The following is a 19,266-nucleotide window of genomic DNA, read 5'->3' as shown; positions in this document are numbered from 1 at the left end:
ATTTGGAATTGTATTGATTTATTTCAATTAGAAATAAATCTCTTTACCCTTTTTATACATAAGCTAACACCCACATTAAGGGTTTGTGTGTGTCTGTGGAAACAGGAAAAATATATCCCTGAGCAGATTCAGGAAGATTTTGTACAAGCTCATCTGCCCTGTTTCAGGCCAGTTGCTCTGTGTTGTTTTGTCCAGAGCCCAAATATTCTGTTATCTATCGCCCCCTAATCAATATAGTATTGACACTGATGGATGTGGCATGTGCTCTTATGTTTTTTTAAAAAATTAATATATCTTTTTATTTGAGACTTTACATACAAAAGAAGTTTGAGGACTGCATTCGAATGGCTATTTTAGACATGGGCTGACCAAAGGGTTTGACAGGAGATTGACAGAAAGTATCTCCTCTTATGTTTCCATATGATCTTTCCTTTAGTGGCCATAAAGTGTGCCATGAATCTATGTTGACTTTCCATTTCAGTACATCTATTCTGTACTACAGACTTAAAAAATAGTCATTCTGTCTCCCAAGGGGACCTTGTGAATCGTAGTTCTGTGCAATGGCTAGGGATCTCTTAAGATAAATCTGTTAGCCAGAGCCATAATGTCAATGTAAACTGCTGCTGAATTCTGCTGTCAGTAACAAATTCTGCAGTTCTTTTATGCTTGCACAGAATCTGTATCAAAGTAACAAAAGCTGTTTGTTGGTAAATTGACCATATTATTAGTAGTATGTGGTTTCCTGTTTTAACCTGTAGGATTTCTTAGATTATTACATGGTAGAACACATGTTCTCAGCTGGGTTTCAACTAGAAGGATAATAGACAATAGATAACCCTGATCTAAATGCTACAATAAGCCAAAATGAGTTGCTGCTCTTTGTGGTTAGTGACGTTTCGGAAGTCCAAAAAGGGAAGGAAGTTTCCTGTGATGAGGCAGGATGGATATCTGAGAGACTTCAGCATTGCTCAACTGATAATGTGATGAGATGTCTTTTTTTAAGGGTTTGGATCAGGCCGTCTGTCTTCTATTGTTGGCTTTCAAAAACTTCACCCTTGGGTTTTGCATGCACCCATGGAATGAATCTGAGTGGCCTGCCATACGTCAGAGCAGGGGGAAAAGATAAGTTTATACTGGTGCTTGAATAATTTATTGATTCAAGTATGCTTGCCAACAGGTTAAAAAAGAGAGAGGTCTTCTCCAATGTAATAACTATCAGTAAATGCAGAATAAAATCAATCGGACAATAACAATGCCATCACTGAATGGCTGGGATAACAGCTATTAGGCCATTGGAGTACAAAGTGGATAAAATGATGAGTGACTGTTACACAATATATGTCAATAATATAAATAAAACATCAAGGCTGCCCTGATAGAGCCATCATAGCCTATCCTGTATACACGTATTTTCTTGTTCTATTTTAGTCACTGTTCACACAATGCTGCAGGGTTTTGAGGTACCACAAAAGCCTGGCAAACAGTTTAATCAGATCAGATGGTAAGATGAGGGTGTGTACCATGAGTGATAGTGCCTTTCTCATGCTACTTTCAGCTCTGAAAAATATACTGCCTGTTTCCAGCTCCAGTCTGTCTCCAAGCTGTCATCACGCACTGGTAATTCGTAGGCTAACCCAGTTCTTTCTCCCTTGGTTCTTCAGAACAGCCTGTTTACCATTTAAAGAATGCTTTGTGCTTGTCCATTATACACTCTGATATTTCCATGAGGAAGGCGTTTGTGTTGTTCGCTCTGCTTTTACCCACTGCTCTAAAAAAAAAAAGGGGGGGGGACACTGGGCAAGTGACTAAGCTCTGTTGCATCATTTTAGCTGTTAAGAGCAGTTGCTTATATAATGCCCTGTAGCTTTAGGAGTGTTTCGTTTCATTGGCCCAAGCCACTTGTGATTGTTGAGGATAGGTTTTCATTTGAATTAACATTTAATATACAGAAGGTGTGCTCCTGAAGATGTTGGTGCTGGAAATTTTTCCATTCCTTTATTTTGATAAGTAATGCAGTTTATTAGAAAGATAACTCATTACCGTGGCAAGTGTGTGAGCTTGTGGGCCTCACATCTGTGCAGGCACATTAAACTCAACAAGCTGTTCATAAGCTAGCACATTTGTGCTGACATTATTGAAACTGGAACTTGGGTATGTAAGCCATGTGCTTATTTCATTATAAAGGAGAGAGAAAAGTCTGTTTTACGTAGAACAAAACTTGGCAACGGCATCAGAGGAAAATGTAATGCTTTTCAGTGAACCCTTAAAGTTGGTGATTTTCAGAGACCTTCTTGTTCTTTCAGTTTTACCATATCCCACATTGCTTTCATCCCTTGCTAGCCAGATCTTTCTGTGATGGAAGATGGAAGACAGAGGGGCCCGTGTTGCTGACTACTTTGTTGTGGCAGGATTGACTGATATTTCAAAACCACTAGAGGAGGAAATCCACTTCAACGATGCTTGTCACAAGCTTGCGAAGCCAAAAGAGCCAATCACAGATGTGGCGGTGATAATTAAATCTCTGGGGGAGGAAGTGCCTCATGGATACAAATGCATAGATGTTACTCCATCAGGACTGTCAGCAGATCTCAACAATGGCAGCCTTGTGGGACCACAAATATATCTGTGCTACAGGAGAGGGAGAAACAAGCCCCCACTTACTGACTTGGGGTGAGTAAATTTTATTAACGTTGCTTTAAATATATATACCGGTATATTCAAGTTGCACTACTAAGGAATAGAGCTGCTAACATTTTATTTAAAAAACATTGGTCCATTAGGTTTTGTTTGGAGGCAGAATTGGGGAAGAACCTGGTGGATATAGAATCATAGAATTGTAGAGCTGGCAGTTCAGGGGAGAAACTGGAGTGGGGTCTGATCTGAGGTGGGGTGCAGGTGGGACTGTGTTGCTGACCTTCCTTCCCAGTGCCATGTGTCACTGCCACTTACTAAGATGGGGAAGTGAAAGAGCAAGGCAACAGGAGCTTGGCACACTGTCGGTTCAGTGCAGACACAATGTCAGAAGCCTTGGATTGGTTCTGCAGTTGCACCTGTGCTGAGCATGTCATTCATGCAACCCAACCCTTGCTGCTTCTTGGATGGAGCGTAGCTGACTGCGGTATATTATGGGCAGAGCCTAGCAGGATTCCTCCGCACTGCCCGCAATACTCCTTACCTGTTGTTTCTAAAAACCTGTCCTTGTGCTTTTGGGTTTGTCTTCTGTCTAGGGTTTTATATGATGGGAAAGAGAGATTAAAACAGGGTTGTGAAATCATCCAAGCCACTCCGCATGGCCGCCCTGCAAATATCAGCGGTGGTGCTTCATCGCAAAAAGTATACATCACATTCCGAAGAGCCTTGGAGAACATGACTCAGAATACCTTGGCTGTCACAGACATATGCATAATTATACCAAGTAAGGGAGAAACCCCACCACACACATTCTGCAAGGTTGACAAGAATCTGAACAGCAGTATGGTAAGGTGGACTTTGGATTTGTAGAAAATACCGTTTAATGGATTTATAATGCTTACAATATAGTTATTATTATTTAATTTATATATCTCTTAAGGACAAAATAGGCTTTTAAGTGGTTTATAAAACATAACATTCAGTTACCAGTTGGCATTAAAAAAACCAGGTTGGAGTAGAAATATATCTTTCTAATTAATCCTACTCTCCTGTAAGATTCCAGAGGATCTGTGCCAGTTTCTTCTTCATGTCTCAACAATGTCAACTTCTCATGAACAATCTGTAAACCATTGAAGGGTTCTCTGCTGTGTTGCAGTGTTATCTGCTCTTTGCTCTATGGACAATGGTATAAATTAAATGCTGCAAGCAGCTTTTTATGAAGTTATCTGTGCAGTCCTAAGGCAAGTACTTAAAAAAAAGTAAGAATTGCTTTGCTGGATAGACTAAGACACACCTAGATGGAATCTACACACACACAAAAAACGCTGTGAAAATGCTCTTTTTAAAAAAGTGTTTTGAAAAATACATTGAATTTTGCATAGCTCACTGTCCCCATCTAGTGTCACATTTGTATATTGCATTTCACAACGCATTAAAAGTTTTATTTGCAACCACAGAGTCTAAGGCTTGCTGATCAGAAGGTCGGCATTTCGAATCCTGCAACGGGGTAAGCTCCTGTTGCTCGGTCTCAGCTCCTGCCCACCTAGCAGTTTGAAAGCACATCAAAGTGCAAGTAGATAAATAGGGACCGCTCCGGCGAGAAGGTAAACGGCGTTTCCGTGCGCTGCTCTGGTTCGCCAGAAGCAGATTTGTCATGCTGGCCACATGACTCGGAAGCTGTCTGCGGACAAACACTGGCTCCCTCGGCCTGGACCTGATAGTCAGGGGCCTTTTAGATGAGTCCATATTTAATTCACCTCTACCAACCATATATTTCTGGAAGCTCAGTAGGGAGACTCAAAATTGCAAAATAGTTTCCCCCTCTTCTTTACTCCCAGAATCTGATAATGAGACCTACCGGTAGGCTGCCTATGAATATGGAGGCTCAGTTGTTGTTGAATAACATATTGAATACATTATTTTTGTCATATCAACATGATTGAAGAGTTCTCTTTCTTTAAGTCTTCCTGCTACGCATTATCAAAGTAATAATTGTTGGCATACTCTATAAAAGTTCCCTCAAGTCCTCTTTCCTGTCACAGTGTTAACGAATCCAATCTACTCCACCATCTTCTGATGCCTGTTAGTTATACAGAACACTGGGAAAGCACTTCTTGCTGGCCTTCTATATAAATAGTCAATTGCACAACAAGTATATAAGATACCATTACTTGTTTTTCAGTAGAATATTTTAAATGCAAGTTAAATTTAATGGATTTCTGGTGATAGCGTTTGTTCAATAGAAACAGTATGATTCAGGTGCACTGTGGCATGAAAGCCTGTGGTTAATGCACTGCTGTTTTTGCTTTTGTGAGATCAAATCATTGTCAAGTTATTTGATTTTTTAAAAGCCCTTTTTATTTATTTTTTTGCAAGCCCTTCTCGTGTATTTAAACTGAAAATTATTATTTATCTCACTGGGCCATAGTGCTATTTTTCAATGATAAAATGTGGGTACGCCACTTTCTAGGATAAAAGAAAAGGCAGAGAATCATGTGTGTGTTGGAGGGGTAGGAGGAGCTATGATATACGCAGGGTAGCTTAGAAGACAGTTCTTAAAATGCTTCAAATTATGGACTCAGTTACAATATCCCAGAATTCAGGCGTGTTTGAAGTAGGAATGTATCCTGTTTTATGAGCAGGTTAACCAAGCCTCTTGAATAGGGTTTTTACATCTTGCATGATTTTCACTTATGGCACATAATCATTTGTTTTGCAATAAGTGGGAGCTGCTGTTGTTGTTTAGTCGTTTAGTCGTGTCCGACTCTTCGTGACCCCATGGACCATAGCACGCCAGGCACTCCTGTCTTGCACTGCCTCCCGCAGTTTGGTCAAACTCATGTTCGTAGCTTCGAGAACACTGTCCAACCATCTTGTCCTCTGTCGTCCCCTTCTCCTAGTGCCCTCAATCTTTCCCAACATCAGGGTCTTTTCCAAGGATTCTTCTCTTCTCATGAGGTGGCCAAAGTATTGGAGCCTCAGCTTCACGATCTGTCCTTCCAGGGAACACTCAGGGCTGATTTCCTTAAGAATGGATAGGTTTGATCTTCTTGCAGCCCATGGGACTCTCAAGAGTCTCCTCCAGCACCATAATTCAAAAGCATCAATTCTTCGGCGATCAGCCTTCTTTATGGTCCAGCTCTCACTTCCATACATCACTACTGGGAAAACCATAGCTTTAACTATACGGACCTTTGTCGGCAAGGTGATGTCTCTGCTTTTTAAGATGCTGTCTAGGTTTGTCATTGCTTTTCTCCCAAGTGGGAGCTGCACAAGGTTTTATATAAACCAAAGTTATTAAAATGCTACTGAAATCAATGGGGATGAATATTTGCTCCTCATTTCTCTGGTATGAATGCTGTCTGAGATACTACAAAGCATAAACAAAACCCTAGCAAACTACAAAATCAAATGTATTTCATTTGTAGTACCCCATTATGGCTTATGTAGTGCATGAAAGCACTCATTTTACATTCCAAAAGTGTTTATGTGATGCAGACATTTGTTGGTAGCCCTCTCTTTTTTATTCTTGTCTTCCTTTGAGTTTACCAGTTGTGACAAAATTTATCAGAATACTATAAATTTCTGTTTACCTTGACATGTTGCCAGCAGCAGAGAGAAGTTGGTACTGTTCAAAAATTATGAGATGTATGAGATTTTGTGCTAAAAATGAGTCATAGAGTGAAAAATTACAGGTTAAGAGACTTAAGCATGGTTATAGATGACTTAAACATCAGCATGAATCAAGTGAAAGGGCTTGCCTAGTTTATTTTTTTTTAACCTTGATTCGGGTTCTTTCATCTGACACACAAGAGTGCTTACATTATTCATTACAATCATTAAATTGATTTTAAAGGAGTATAATGTGACCTTTTACAAGTTGTCTGATCAGGCTTGTTTACCCTTCCCACTTGTGGCATTGTACTCTTGTCTTTCTACATTGCCTAGTCAACTAATTCACCCTGTCTGCACTTCTCTTGCAGTGGGGCTCAGCAGTGTACTTGTGCTATAAGAAGTCTGTGGCAAAAACAAACACCATATCATACAAAGCTGGTAAGTCATCTGTAGGTTTTATATATTTATAATAATGCTTATTGTCTGCATATAGTAGACCAATTTTATTTATGGATTACCGGCAATTCTTTTATGTAAGCTTAGACTGGATTTACACTGATGTGGGAAATTCTGTAATATCAAGAAGACCAAGAATGTTATGTCACTTTGAGAGGCAGGCTGCCTACGCACTATGCATTTAAAGCACCCTCCCCTCCCCTGAATCCTGGGAATTGTAGTTTACATGAAACAGACCTACAATTTCCATCACCCTTAACAAACTACAGTTCCTAGGATTTAGGGTGTGTGTGTTGTGGAGTGTGAGGAAGAAGACATGCTTTAAATGTGTGGTGATGTACCATTTCTCATTTATGACAAACAGGATAAAGACTTGGTTCTGTGGGCCCGGAGGGACTTTGGAGGTTGTTTATTTATTATATTTTTATTCCATTTTCCGGACCATTCTTGACTTCTAAAGTAGCTCATATTAATGACATTTTAAAAAAGAGAGAGAGAGGCCCTGTCACCAAGCTTACAAACTAAACAGATGAGATGCAAACAAAGAGAAGGGAAGGGGACCAGAAGTAAAAGGCAGAGGAGGGAGGTCCAGTTTTCAAGGCCAAAATGAAGTGGTGAGCTATATGTGGGCCTTCGTATTTCAGGCTGCCCACATTCTTCTTCCCTTGTCAGGGAATTTGACTTGCGGTTATTTTTTGTGAAAAGCTTTCTCTTCCCCCACTTCTCTGTGTAGCAAACCACTTTTGGAATTAATGGGAGGTCCAGTAATGGTTTTTGATACGGCATAATGGGTGGTCTGTCGTTGCTATGCTTTTTGTAAAACAAAATGAGGGGGAATGTGCAACCTTGAGTCACTTTAATTGGGATATTTTGGAAGCACACAGGTACATCTGCCAAGTACAGAAGCTCATCCTCTCTCTGGAGCTTGCCTGGGCAAGTCCAGTTGAAATGAACGCAGCATAGCTTAGGAGGATTTTATCCAGTATGCCTTCTATTGAATAAGCAGACTGAAATGTTGAGTTATTTTGATTTCATTGCTGGGAAATTGGATAGCATTGACTGGAGGAGCTGTGAAACCAGTTCAACTGGCAATGCTGTCTGTAATAGGACTGATGTGGTTCAGCAGATAGAACAGGAGTTGTCAGTGTGGTTCCCATAGCACAAGTCCTTCTCAGACCATGTTTTTGTTTTGAATTTTCTTTTTTGCTAACTTACCAACTCATATTCTTCTGCATGTCTGCAGAGTCCACCTAGTATGCAGAGGCTCCTGATTTCTTTCTGAGAGGCCCTGTGTTACTGCCAAACTTGTAGGAACCCAAGTTCAGTATTAGTAGGAGCAAGTGGGGACTTGCAACAGTCCTCAACCGTAAAAGGAGTGCTTCTATTCAGGACTTTTGGCATTCTGGAAGAGGATCCTCAACGATCCCTTCAGGGCTTGTAGAAAGCTAGGATTCAGGAGCAGAAAGGGAGAAAGGACACCTTTTAATTTATTCCCACTTGAAAATGTCTCCTCGTGGCTGGTCCTGCCATAGGGCAGAGTTCAAAATATACGAATAAGCCACTTCAAAATGATGTATATATCATACATCTCACAAAATATACAAGTAACTACAAATTGTTACATGTATCAGAGTCAAACAAAGAATCAAACAAATCAATGAATAACGAGGAACGCCAAGCCGACTCTCAAAGGAAGACGTCTCACAAAAGTTTCAAAGGAAGACGTCTCTCTGAAGTCTCAAAAGGACAGTATATCCAAAGTAGTTCATCTGTTTCGGAATAAAGTCTTCATCAGCGAATAATTATCAATGAAATATTCATACCAGTGGGGATCATGCTAGTGGATCAGTGCTCACTGGATAGTGTAGCTGCAACACAGGGGTTTGTGTTTGTTCAAAGGGCAGAGTTTGACAGCCACCTCAGGGGCAGGTGTTGGTAGGGGCAGGGAATGTGGTAACACGTTGGAGGATTGAGCTTTGGACACCCCACAGCCAGCCCCATACTCCCTAAGCTAGCCTGCTGGCCTCAGATGTGGTGGAGGATGCTTTGTGTTGGAAGTAATATTCAGCTGCTGGCCTGGTTGGTACATAGAATGGGGGAGGGTTTTTTGTGTTTTTTGCCTCAGGCAGCAAAAATTATTGGGTCAACCGTGCTTCTCCTATTGTGTTATGTAGTGCTAAAGGACATAGTCTTGGGACTGCCAGCCAGCCCCAAACATGAGAGTATTAATGCCATATACCAAAAGAAAATGTTTCCATTCTTTCCTGCCTCCTTGTAACCTTGTGATACGCACCAGCCACCCCACACCCTTTACTCCAAGCCAAGGATACTATAAGCCAGGTGTCAGCAAACCTTTTCAGCAGGGGGTCAGTTCACTGTCCCTCAGACCTTGTGGGGGGCTGGACTATATTTTGAAAAAAATAATGAACAAATTCCTATGCCCCACAAATGACCCAGATATGCATTTTAAATAAAAGCACACATTCGTCTCATGTAAAAACACCAGGCAGACCCCACAAATAACCCAGAGATGCATTTTAAATAAAAGCACACATTCTACTCATGTAAAAACACACTGATTCCCAGACCATCCACGGGCCAGATTGAGAAGGCGATCGGGTCGCATCTGGCCCACGGGCCTTAGTTTGTCTACCCATGCTATAAGCTATTTGGCAAATTCCCTCTATTTATATTCCTTTCCCTCCCCACCCACTTAACAGACTTGCAACCTTCTGTGTCTCAACTATCCTCTACGTTTTATAAGTCTTGGAAGCCACTGTGTGTTGGCTCCCATCCACCTGTTTGTTGCTGTTTTTAAAATATTTTTCTTTTACAAACTAATATTCCTGGCAGCATGAAGAAGCTATTTTTTTCTTTCTTTCTTTCTTTCTTTCTTTCTTTCTTTCTTTCTTTTCTTTCTCTTTCTCTTTCTCTTACTCTTACTCTTTCTCTTTCTTTTCTTTCTCTTTCTTTTCTTTTCTTTCTTTCTTTCTTTCTTTCTTTCTTTCTTTCTTTCTTTCTTTCTTTCTTTCTTTCTTTCGCAGCCCTGTTTTCCTTCCAAATGGATAGGCATTGGACCACCCAGGTTTGGTATTAGAAGGGATGATGCAGAAATTATACATGTTAAAACAAGAAACAGTGAAACTGTAGTCCTAAAAGACACACACACAAATTCCAAATACGAATCAAGCAACATCATTAAAAACTGGATTGCACTCCACAGCCCAAAGCTTTCCTGAATAAAGTGTTTATTTTACACTCTCACTGGATCATTTGATGATGGCTAAGGAAGATATTTCTTAATTTGTCAACAAGGTCAGAAATAAATGAGGTACAGTATATTGAAATTACCTCAAGCAAAATTTTGTATTGAAAGATATAAACAGCGGATAGATTGCAGTTTGACAATATTAAGTATCTTGAGCTTTGAATTTTCCTTATTTGGTCTAATTGGGGCAATTTAAATTTATGCTGTGTTGCTTGATTTAAAAGATGAAGGGTTTTTAATAATTTGTTGTATATTTTTGGAATGCTCAATATGGTGCTAATGTTCAATTGAGAGCTTAATTCTTTATTAGACTGATATGTGTAGTTTTTCTTTAATTTTCTGGTGTTGGCCTTCATAATTTTTCAGGAGTAAACTGGATCTCATGTGACTTGGAAGTAAATCCCATTGAATTAAATGGTCTTATTCCCAAGTAAATGTGTGTAGGATTGTACCCTTAGCTGGAAGTAAAACCTATTTAATTCAGACTTGCTTGTGAGTAGACATGCAAAGGATTGTTGTGCAGGGTAGCACAGAAGAAGTTGGGAAAATAAACTCTTAGCATGCTCCTTAATAGTTTAGTGTGTTACATAAGGAATGGTTTTTCTAGTATACTCAGTGGAGTTCAGGTCTTTCAGTAATATAAAAAAATTGTTTCTCCAGGTCTAATATGCAGATATCCAGAAGACGACTACGATTCATTTCCCTTACCAGAATCAGTACCTCTTTTTTGCCTCCCAATGGGGGCAACAATTGAATGTTGGCCATCTAATAGCAAGTATCCCCTCCCAGTGTTTTCTACATTTGTACTAACTGGAGCTTCAGCTGAAAAGGTAAGGATAGGTTTGTCAATAAGTATAATTTTCAAGTACAGCTTGTTCTTATTTTATTTTACTTTGTTGTTGTTCTTCTTTCATTATTCTGAGTCTGAGGAATTCATCAGAAAGTTCGAAAGCTTGAAAATTCTTCTTGTAATGACTTCACATGGTGATTAATGCTAGGCTTAAAACTGATTTGGTCATCATTCCTTCTCCATGAGGAGCACTGGAAGCTGTAGTTCTGTCATGGGGAGTTAGGGATCTAACAGAGCAGGGTCAGCTCCAGGACTGAGGGGCCCCAGGCAAAGTGACCTTGGGAGGCCCCCTCCTCTCTTGGTAGAACAGGATGGGCTTACCTGGCAACACTGCTATGTTGGGTGGATGGAGACAAGATTTACATTTCCCATAATGCCCCTCAGCAAAACTACTTTGGAGGCATTGGGAGAAATTACCGGTATAATGGCTACTAGACCTTAAGTGCCATATCTGATGTGGCATTATTTGCCCCTCATTATGCCACCTGCTGAGGAACACATTGCGACCCAGCTATTGAGACAAACATTTTAAGAAGTTGTGCATTAACCTTAAGCTTCTTATAGTGCTGCATGCATGCACAAAACAACTTTTTATTGCACCTTTACTTACCTATCTAGTTCTCTGAGTTGCTTAAATTGTTTTCATAATATTTCAAGAAGTGCAGTACATTAAAGTAAAGCTATTTGAGAAATGTACATACTTTGGAGTCCTTTGCCTTGGGTCTGAAGCAAACACACGGAGAACAAGCATGTTCATTAAATCACATATTTTGTTGTTTGCAGGTCTATGGCGCTGCGATACAGTTCTATGAAACCTATTCTGAAGAGAATCTCACAGAAAAGCAGAAATCTCAGTTGGGTTTAGTGACTACTCCTGATGGGAAGTCTGCTAGCTCCAAAACAGTCCAGACGAATAAATGCATCTGCCTTCTTTCTCACTGGCCATTCTTTGATGCTTTCAAGAAATTGCTTACTTTTCTATATCGTTATTCCATCTCTGGTCCACATGTCCTGCCCATTGAGAAGTAAGTTCTCTAGGATATTTTGTCTATTTCACATCAGTGCTGTTGTAGAACAATTTTATTAATTGAGGCTGGCCACTGGTCACAGCTGAGAGTGCATTCTGCCTAGCCAGTAGCTAGCTGGGCTCCCTGCCTCTCATTGCTAGCTTGAGTCAGACATTGCACCAAACCTGTTTTAAGTAATCTTAACTATGGGTTGATTTACATATAATGCCAAATCATGGTTTGATGATATAGCAACAAACTTGGAGTCACTATGCTTATTTCTCAGCAGGTGGGTCATTGTTGCTTACCGGGAAGGGGGTGAGCAAGGCAGTGGTGAGGTCAGTGCAGTGCAAATGCACCAGCAGATCCAATCTGGTGCTGCCTGGTGGTGCGTTGCACCCCGCTAACCTCTCTGCCACCTCTTCTCTCCTGCTGGAAAGCTAGCAGAGCCACTTCTGTTCCCAGCAGGTTGCTAAGTTGTTCCCCATAGCTTGCCCCTACTCTTTGTGCCTCCATGGAACACACAGGTCATTATGGAAAACTCTGCACTGATTTAAACAAACACAATTGAATAGAGTCTATCTGCTAAAAAATGTTTTAATGCTTTTTGTATGCTGGATGTACACTGGCATCCTGTATTCTATAAACGGGTTCAATGTATTAAGCTGAAATAATTATTTCTTCTTTCACAGGCATATTTCCCACTTTATGCACAAAGTTCCTTTTCCATCCCCTCAGAGGCCAAGAATTTTAGTCCAGGCAAGTGTAAATTTGCCCTTTACTGTCCACATGTTGTTCTGGTTTGAGCAGGTTCATGCATGTATATGCATCACCAGATTACATGAAGGTTTTGTAGGTGAATGTGTGAACTCATTCAGTTGAAAAGCAATGTGCCTAAGGAGCCCCCAGTGACACAATGGGTCAGTGCATCTTGCTGCTAAGGTCGGTGGTTCGAGCTCATCCAGGGTTGGCTGTGGGCAGGGAGGTGGACTAGATGACCCTTGGGTTCTCTTCCAATTCTATAATTCTATGACTCTCTGAGATGAAAGCTCCCTTTTTGGTGTTTGATCTGTGATGGCTCATTCATCTATGCAATTCATTGTTGGTTGTTGTAGCCTAAGAGATATGTGTGACCCATTTATATGTATTTTGATATTTGCTTTTTTGTATTTTTTTGTATATAATTCTTATTTTTTATAATATTGCACATTCATATACTATCGTTGCTAGCCACTCTAGATTCCTCGTGCGGAAAGGCAGAGTATAAATTTAAATAATAATAATAAAAATAGATAAGCCAGCACATAGCGCTGGTATCTTTTTATTACATAGTAGTTGTAGAGCAGAGATGGGGAACCTGTGCCCCCACCCCAACTGTTGTTGGATTCCAGCTCCCATCAGTGGCTGGGGAAACCCAGCCATATAGGTGGGGTATAAAAAATAAATTGTTCTTGTTATTATCTCTGACCACTGACCGTGCTGGCTGGGTGTGATGGGGGTTGGAGTTCCACAATGGTTGGAGGGCCACAGCTTCCCCATCCTTGCTGCAGAGGTAAGGTTGAAGAGGTAAAGTTGAGAAAATTCCAAACTCAAGCACCCACCTGTGTGCAGCTGTGATGTCACTGCCCTTTCTGTACCAAATAACCTAAACTTCTGAGGGCTGTTTCTTGTGTGTTAAGATCTGGAGAAGGTGCTGCATCCTTTTCTTCGATGCCAGTCAAAATCCTGGTTAAGGGACACAGTGTTGTATTTTCATTTGTAGAGATCTTTTTCAAAGTGCCAACCCCGTGATTTATAGCCACAAGAGTAGCTGTATATTTAAGGAAGCAGACTTTTACAGTGCTTTGCCATTATAAAGCATGAAGATTCTATTGGTCATTAAATCAAAACAATTTTGTCCTTTTGGCATGGAATTTGACATGGTGAATCTACCTGGTGAGAGGTTATCCTCTGGACAATTGGTGAGGAGGCAGCAACAGTGAAGAGGTGCTGAGTTACAGCTTTTGCAACAATATGCTTTGAATGCATCTTGTTTGGCAGTCATTTTTCTTCCCCGCTCAAAAGTTACGTATCCCGTTGCCAGTTAAATCATGTCAAGGGTTCAAGGCTATTGCAGGCGTCTGCCCTTACTGGATTCATTTAAAATCCATTATACAGATCTGCTACCACAGTATCTTTGGTCTTGATCCTGATATTTCATTTGGGGTCAGGTGGAACAAATGTGAGGTTTCTATATAGATTGAATTTTGTTGGACATGTCCCAAGTTGTATGTTTATTTATTTTTGTTGTTGGTTTTAGAGATCTACTGTTGTTGTATTTGTTTGTATGTTTTGGAAAACCCAGTAAACAATGATATTCACAATTTTAAAAAATCTATTTTGTGCTCCAAAATTTAAGAGGTTTCAGTAGGCCATACTTGATGCAATGTAGGAGGTTGGTGTGGTCTCCTGCAGTTTTTCAAAGTGTTCATATCAGCCAGGGTGGGGGCAGTTAAAAATTGCAGCATTGTGGAAGAAGTTAAATCTTCTCCACTTAGGGTTGCCAGACTCAATAGTGGACAGGACTTCAGTGCCTTTAATTGCCCTGCTCTCTTTTGAGTCTGGAAACCTTAAAGAGAAACCAGCAGACCCTTTGCTTGGAAATTAAACAAAGGGTCTGCTGGCTTATCTTTAAGGTTTCCAAACTCAAAAGAGAGCAGGGCAATTAAAGGCACAAAAGTCCTGTCCAATATTGAGTCTGGCAACCCTAATTCCACTGAGTATTTCCTCCATTTAAACCCCACCACCAACTAAAGCTGCTGCTTGAGTCTATGCTTTTTTATACCTGACAAGAGAAAGTGGATTTACACAGAAGCAAAGTTGCAAGCTAGCATGATATGTAAGACTATAGAATGCATTTATTGTTTACAGAGCCTGAAAGTTAATTTCCTATTTGTATGCCACTCAGTGCAGGAGTGTATATGTGAACTCTTAACCCTTCTCTTAAAAGGAGAAGTTTTTTTGACTTAGAATTCCGATATTTTTGTGGGCTTCCTCAAGCGTGTTTCTGATGAAATCTTTGGGAAGATGCTATCTATATTAAATAACTTAGCTACTTTGCAAATGAACAGACCAGTGCTAGGTTAAACTGCTTGAGACTTTGGAGTTGGGCCATAACCTCTTTTTCAATTGAAGCTTTCTTAAGAATACTAACATTAAGGGTATGCATACTTTAAAACCAGCTTGCTATGGGTGGGACAACAGTATTAATTCTGCGAGGGTAATTGATGTTTACTAAAATATTAGGTAAGACTGTTAGACCTGTCAACAGTGTTTTCCAAATATATGGTGAAGTCTTTAATTTTTGTCTAAATGAAATAAATAGTAGGGATCCCTTCTATGAACGAATGACTATTTCCTGTGTATACTGTTACTTTTTTCATGTATGGTTTAGAACTCCAATACCAGACAGCGATCTGAAATTGCTTCTTTTCTTAAACTTTTCTTCAGTAATGTATTATTTGATGTCTAAAATATCATGTAAATATCAAAATCTACTTTTATGTTATGTTTTTATAGCTGTCGCCGCATGACAGTCTGATTCTTAGTCAGCCCATATCATCACCTCTACCACTGAGGCAAGTAAAAATAACATTTAAAAAGTGATGCATTATCTGAAGGATGGGAAGAGGGGTTGATTGAAAAATTACTGATGGTGAGGCAAGAAGAAAATAGAAATATTTGGAATAATAGAAATGAGTTTCTTCCCTTGTTTCTTTAACATTTTGCTGAAAAACACTGGGACTTTTTGAAATAATTTTTCAATAATTTAGTTAGAACTAATTCACTAGGAACTATAAACAGCTTGCCCCATCTTGTTTCTGCTGCCCTTCAGTTCATCACAATAACTTTCTTCTGTTGTGTACTACAATGCATATATTTACTTAAAAAGAGAAGAGGGGAAGAGTTGTGGCAGTGCCAAATCCAAAACGGCTGCTTTTCTGTATCTTCAGTGCTGTGTTATTCTTACACTAGTGGAATTCAGCCCGTTTAGAAACGGGCGCTAGAACGCTGCTCTCGTGCAGCGCCGGCATGGGACGGAGCTTCGGAGGTCTCCAAAGCCCCGTCTCATGCGGGAGGTGCGCGGCGAGGGGGGGGGCGGGAGATCTTCTCCGAAACTCCGTCCCATGCCGGCGCTGCGTGCCAAGGCGGCGGGGGGGAGGAGCGCTTCTCACCCCCCCCCGCCTCGCCGCGGACCTGTCCTTGCTGTCGGCGGCAGAGGGACAGGAACAAAGGAGGAGAAAGCAGCCCTTTCTCCTCCTTCCTTCCTCTCCCTCCGCCGCCGACAGCCCTTTCTGTTGGTGGTGAGGGGAGAGGAACGAACGGAGAGAAAGCAGCCCTTTCTCTCCGTTCGTTCCCCTCCCACCACCGCCGACAGAAAGCACAGATCCCGGGGTTGCCGGCTCTGTCGGGTGGGGGGAGGGAGAAGCAATCCGATCCTCTGCTTCTCCCTTCCCCCACCTGACAGAGCCAAATGCCGGCTCTGTTGGGCAGGGGAAGGGAGAAGCCGAAGACCGATCAGATCTTCTGCTTCTCCCTCCCCCCCACCCGACAGAGCCGGCAACCCCGCAGCGGGGGCTTCTCACCGTTTGCCTTCCCCCCAGGGGGAGGCAAACAGCGAAAAACCCCGACACGCCATACTTCGGCTCCGAAGTGCGGCGCGGCGCGGCGGGTGCTTTTCGCCGTTTGCCTCCCCCTTCACTCCGGGAAGTCAAACAGCGAAAAGCCCCTGCCGCGCCGCACTTCGGCTTGGGGACTGGCTTGGCGGCGGCGGGAAAAAGAGGAGGAATTCCTCCTCTTCTTCCCGCCGCCGCCAAGCCAAAGCCGGCTTCCCTCGGCTGCCGCTTCGGCCGAGGAAGCGCCGTCCCATGCCGGAGGTGCGCGGCAAGGCTGCCGGGGGGAGCGCTTCTTTCCCCCGCCGCCTCGCCGCGCACCTCCAGCATGAGACTGGGCTTCGGAGCGGCGGTTGGCGGAGCGGCGGTTGGCCGTTGTCCCTCCGTCCTATCCCTGTATCCCTGGGGCACATGCGCAGTGACCCAGGGACACACGGGACAGCTTGGACGCAGGGACAACATGGATATTATTATATAGGATTACTTGCAGTGGTTATTTAATAGCCACTGTGGTTTTTGATTAGGGCCAAAGTAACCAACCTTCCTGATGTTTTGAACTACAGCTCCCATCAGCATGGTTAGCGGACAGGGGGGTGGGAGCTGTAATCCACAGCATTTGGAAAGGTGTCATGTTGACTGTCCTTAGGTTAGGCTGTTGAACTTAAACCACAGGGTCTTGGATTTAAATCAGGCATCCCCAAACTGTGGCCCTCCAGATGTTTTGGCCTACAACTCCCATGATCCCTAGCTAACAGGACCAGTGGTCAGGGATGATGGGAATTGTAGTCCAAAACATCTGGAGGGCCGAAGTTTGGGGGTGCCTGATTTAAATCCTTGCTGAGCTGCAGGGCTGAATAGTGGAGGACCTTGAGCTAGTAAAATGGTGCTGGTGTATCATGTTGTTGTAAAGACAAAATAACACCGAGGAGGAAGGGTAGCATTGTAGTCAATAAATAGTATTTATCAGTCAATTTTATTGTCTGCTTTGTCTGATAGTGGTGGAAAGTTTTCTGCTCTTCTGCAGAACCTTGGACCAGAGAATGCAGTAACTCTCCTTGTATTTGCGGTGACGGAACATAAAATCCTTATCCATTCTTTACGACCGTCAGTCCTTACCAGTGTAACAGAAGCACTTGTCTCTGTAAGTAGCATTTGTTTTTATCCAGTTAAATGGCTATAGGGTGTCCTGGTTCTAGGAACTTAATACTTTCCCCGGTATTTATTAGTAACATTCCTTATTTGCTCAAGTGTAAAATGGACTAGTATGTATCTTTTATCTTTGCCACAATGACCAGGATCCACAGCTGCATAAAAATGGTTCTGTGGACCCAGGGGCTTTAGACTGTTTTTGCTTGAACACCAGCTGCATGTCAAACCGAGGGGTTGTTTCAAACGCTGTTTATCACACAGCATGAAGGTCAATTGTTCAAAGAAATAAAGTCAAAAATTCATCTGAGCTAGCACAAGCCCCGTGCATAAGGCTTTGTCATCCTTTGGGTCCTGGCCTCTGCTCCATGCTGGGGGTCATGTGTTAAATATTTAGCTTTTTGTTGTGGTGGGGTGTTGTTGTTTTTTACCTTCCAATGATGTTTATGCAGATGGGCTGCTGCGAGTGTTTGCCATCTTCATCTCCGTGTCCTGTTGCTTGCTTCTCACCCAGTTTCAGATTGTTATAACAATCCTTGGCCACAGTACTTCAGGAAGTTATTCCGTACAAGTTCCATTGAAGTAAAGCAGAGTACTCTCCCATTCATTTCAACAGGGCTTGCACAGGAAAGCTCCCTGAAGGCAGTGGTCCATTAGAGCGAATGGGGCACTGCCCTTCTAACATCTGTAAATGTTTTGTACACTGCAGTGTGGGAAGGGCCCTGGAGAGCTGTTGCCTGTCAATTTAGGCACTGCAGAGCTACGTAGACCCATTGGTCTGATTCAGTATAAGACCGCTTCCTTTATTCCTGTGCCCCCCCCTTCTTATGCATAAGAAATTAAGTAAGAAGGTGGCACTGACTTTCAGCATTCCTCCTACTTGTCTCAGTGTTGCCTTTGTACAGCTCATCAGTAAAGGGGCTGGGGATGACACTAGAGTTAGTTGGCTGCCTGTCATTGGTTCTGACTCCAACTACTGTTTGGGCTCCCTGCTTTCCACCCTACCCATCCCTATGTGCCCCAGCCATCACTGCCTGGAGGATTGCCCCTTTGTCTCCTAGTAGTGAGCATTTTAAAGTACAGGAGTTGCTGCATTTTGCCTACAATATTGCATTGACATTAATTGAAATCTGCAGGGAATGTTCATGGTGAAAGTGCTTCATATGTGGAAAATGGTCTGTGATTGTTGTCTTAACTTGAAGCACATCTGTTTGCTTATATACAATGCATACATTCTTCTCTCTTTTTTAAAGATGATATTTCCTTTCCACTGGCCCTGCCCGTACATTCCTCTCTGCCCTCTAGCCCTGGCAGATGTTTTGAGTGCGCCGTGTCCATTCATAGTAGGAATTGACTCAAGATACTTTGATCTCTATGACCCTCCACCAGATGTTAGCTGCGTTGACCTAGATACGAACACCATTTCACAGTAAGCATTGAGAACTTTTCCGTATGATTTTGTAATAGTTCAGTGGAAGGCACAGTGGTGAATTCTTGTTTCCTACCTCATCTCCTAGTTCTGCTTACCAAAAACTGCAGGTCCATTCACATTTGCATCACTTGATTACACAACACCGGATGACTTGCAGCTGAACTTGTGCTCTGATTCTGCTGAAAATCATTGTGTCTGAAGTGATGAGT

The 19,266-nt window shown here is 42.0% G+C and overlaps 1 protein-coding gene across 3 annotated transcripts in view; it reads left to right on the top strand.

Annotated features, from left to right (window-relative positions):
* The window catches only part of DENND4A (DENN domain containing 4A), a 62,312-nt gene that overhangs the window by 8,098 nt on the left and 34,948 nt on the right, over nt 1-19,266 (top strand). For 2 of the 3 annotated variants that reach the window (XM_035131080.3, XM_088656474.1), the window contains 9 exons: nt 2,341-2,670; nt 3,228-3,477; nt 6,615-6,684; nt 10,631-10,800; nt 11,604-11,845; nt 12,520-12,586; nt 15,386-15,444; nt 17,476-17,620; nt 18,879-19,054. In XM_035131080.3, coding sequence (XP_034986971.2) covers nt 2,363-2,670; nt 3,228-3,477; nt 6,615-6,684; nt 10,631-10,800; nt 11,604-11,845; nt 12,520-12,586; nt 15,386-15,444; nt 17,476-17,620; nt 18,879-19,054 — 1,487 coding nt within the window. In that variant the 5' untranslated portion in view covers nt 2,341-2,362. The remainder of the gene's footprint in view (nt 1-2,340; nt 2,671-3,227; nt 3,478-6,614; nt 6,685-10,630; nt 10,801-11,603; nt 11,846-12,519; nt 12,587-15,385; nt 15,445-17,475; nt 17,621-18,878; nt 19,055-19,266) is intronic. The other variant, XM_035131081.3, reaches the window with a different exon arrangement.

This window comes from Zootoca vivipara, chromosome 13 (assembly GCF_965207765.1).
Source record: "Zootoca vivipara chromosome 13, rZooViv2.hap1.1, whole genome shotgun sequence".
NCBI classification, from domain to species: Eukaryota; Metazoa; Chordata; class Lepidosauria; order Squamata; family Lacertidae; genus Zootoca; species Zootoca vivipara.
This window is presented reverse-complemented; position numbering and strand designations above follow the sequence as displayed.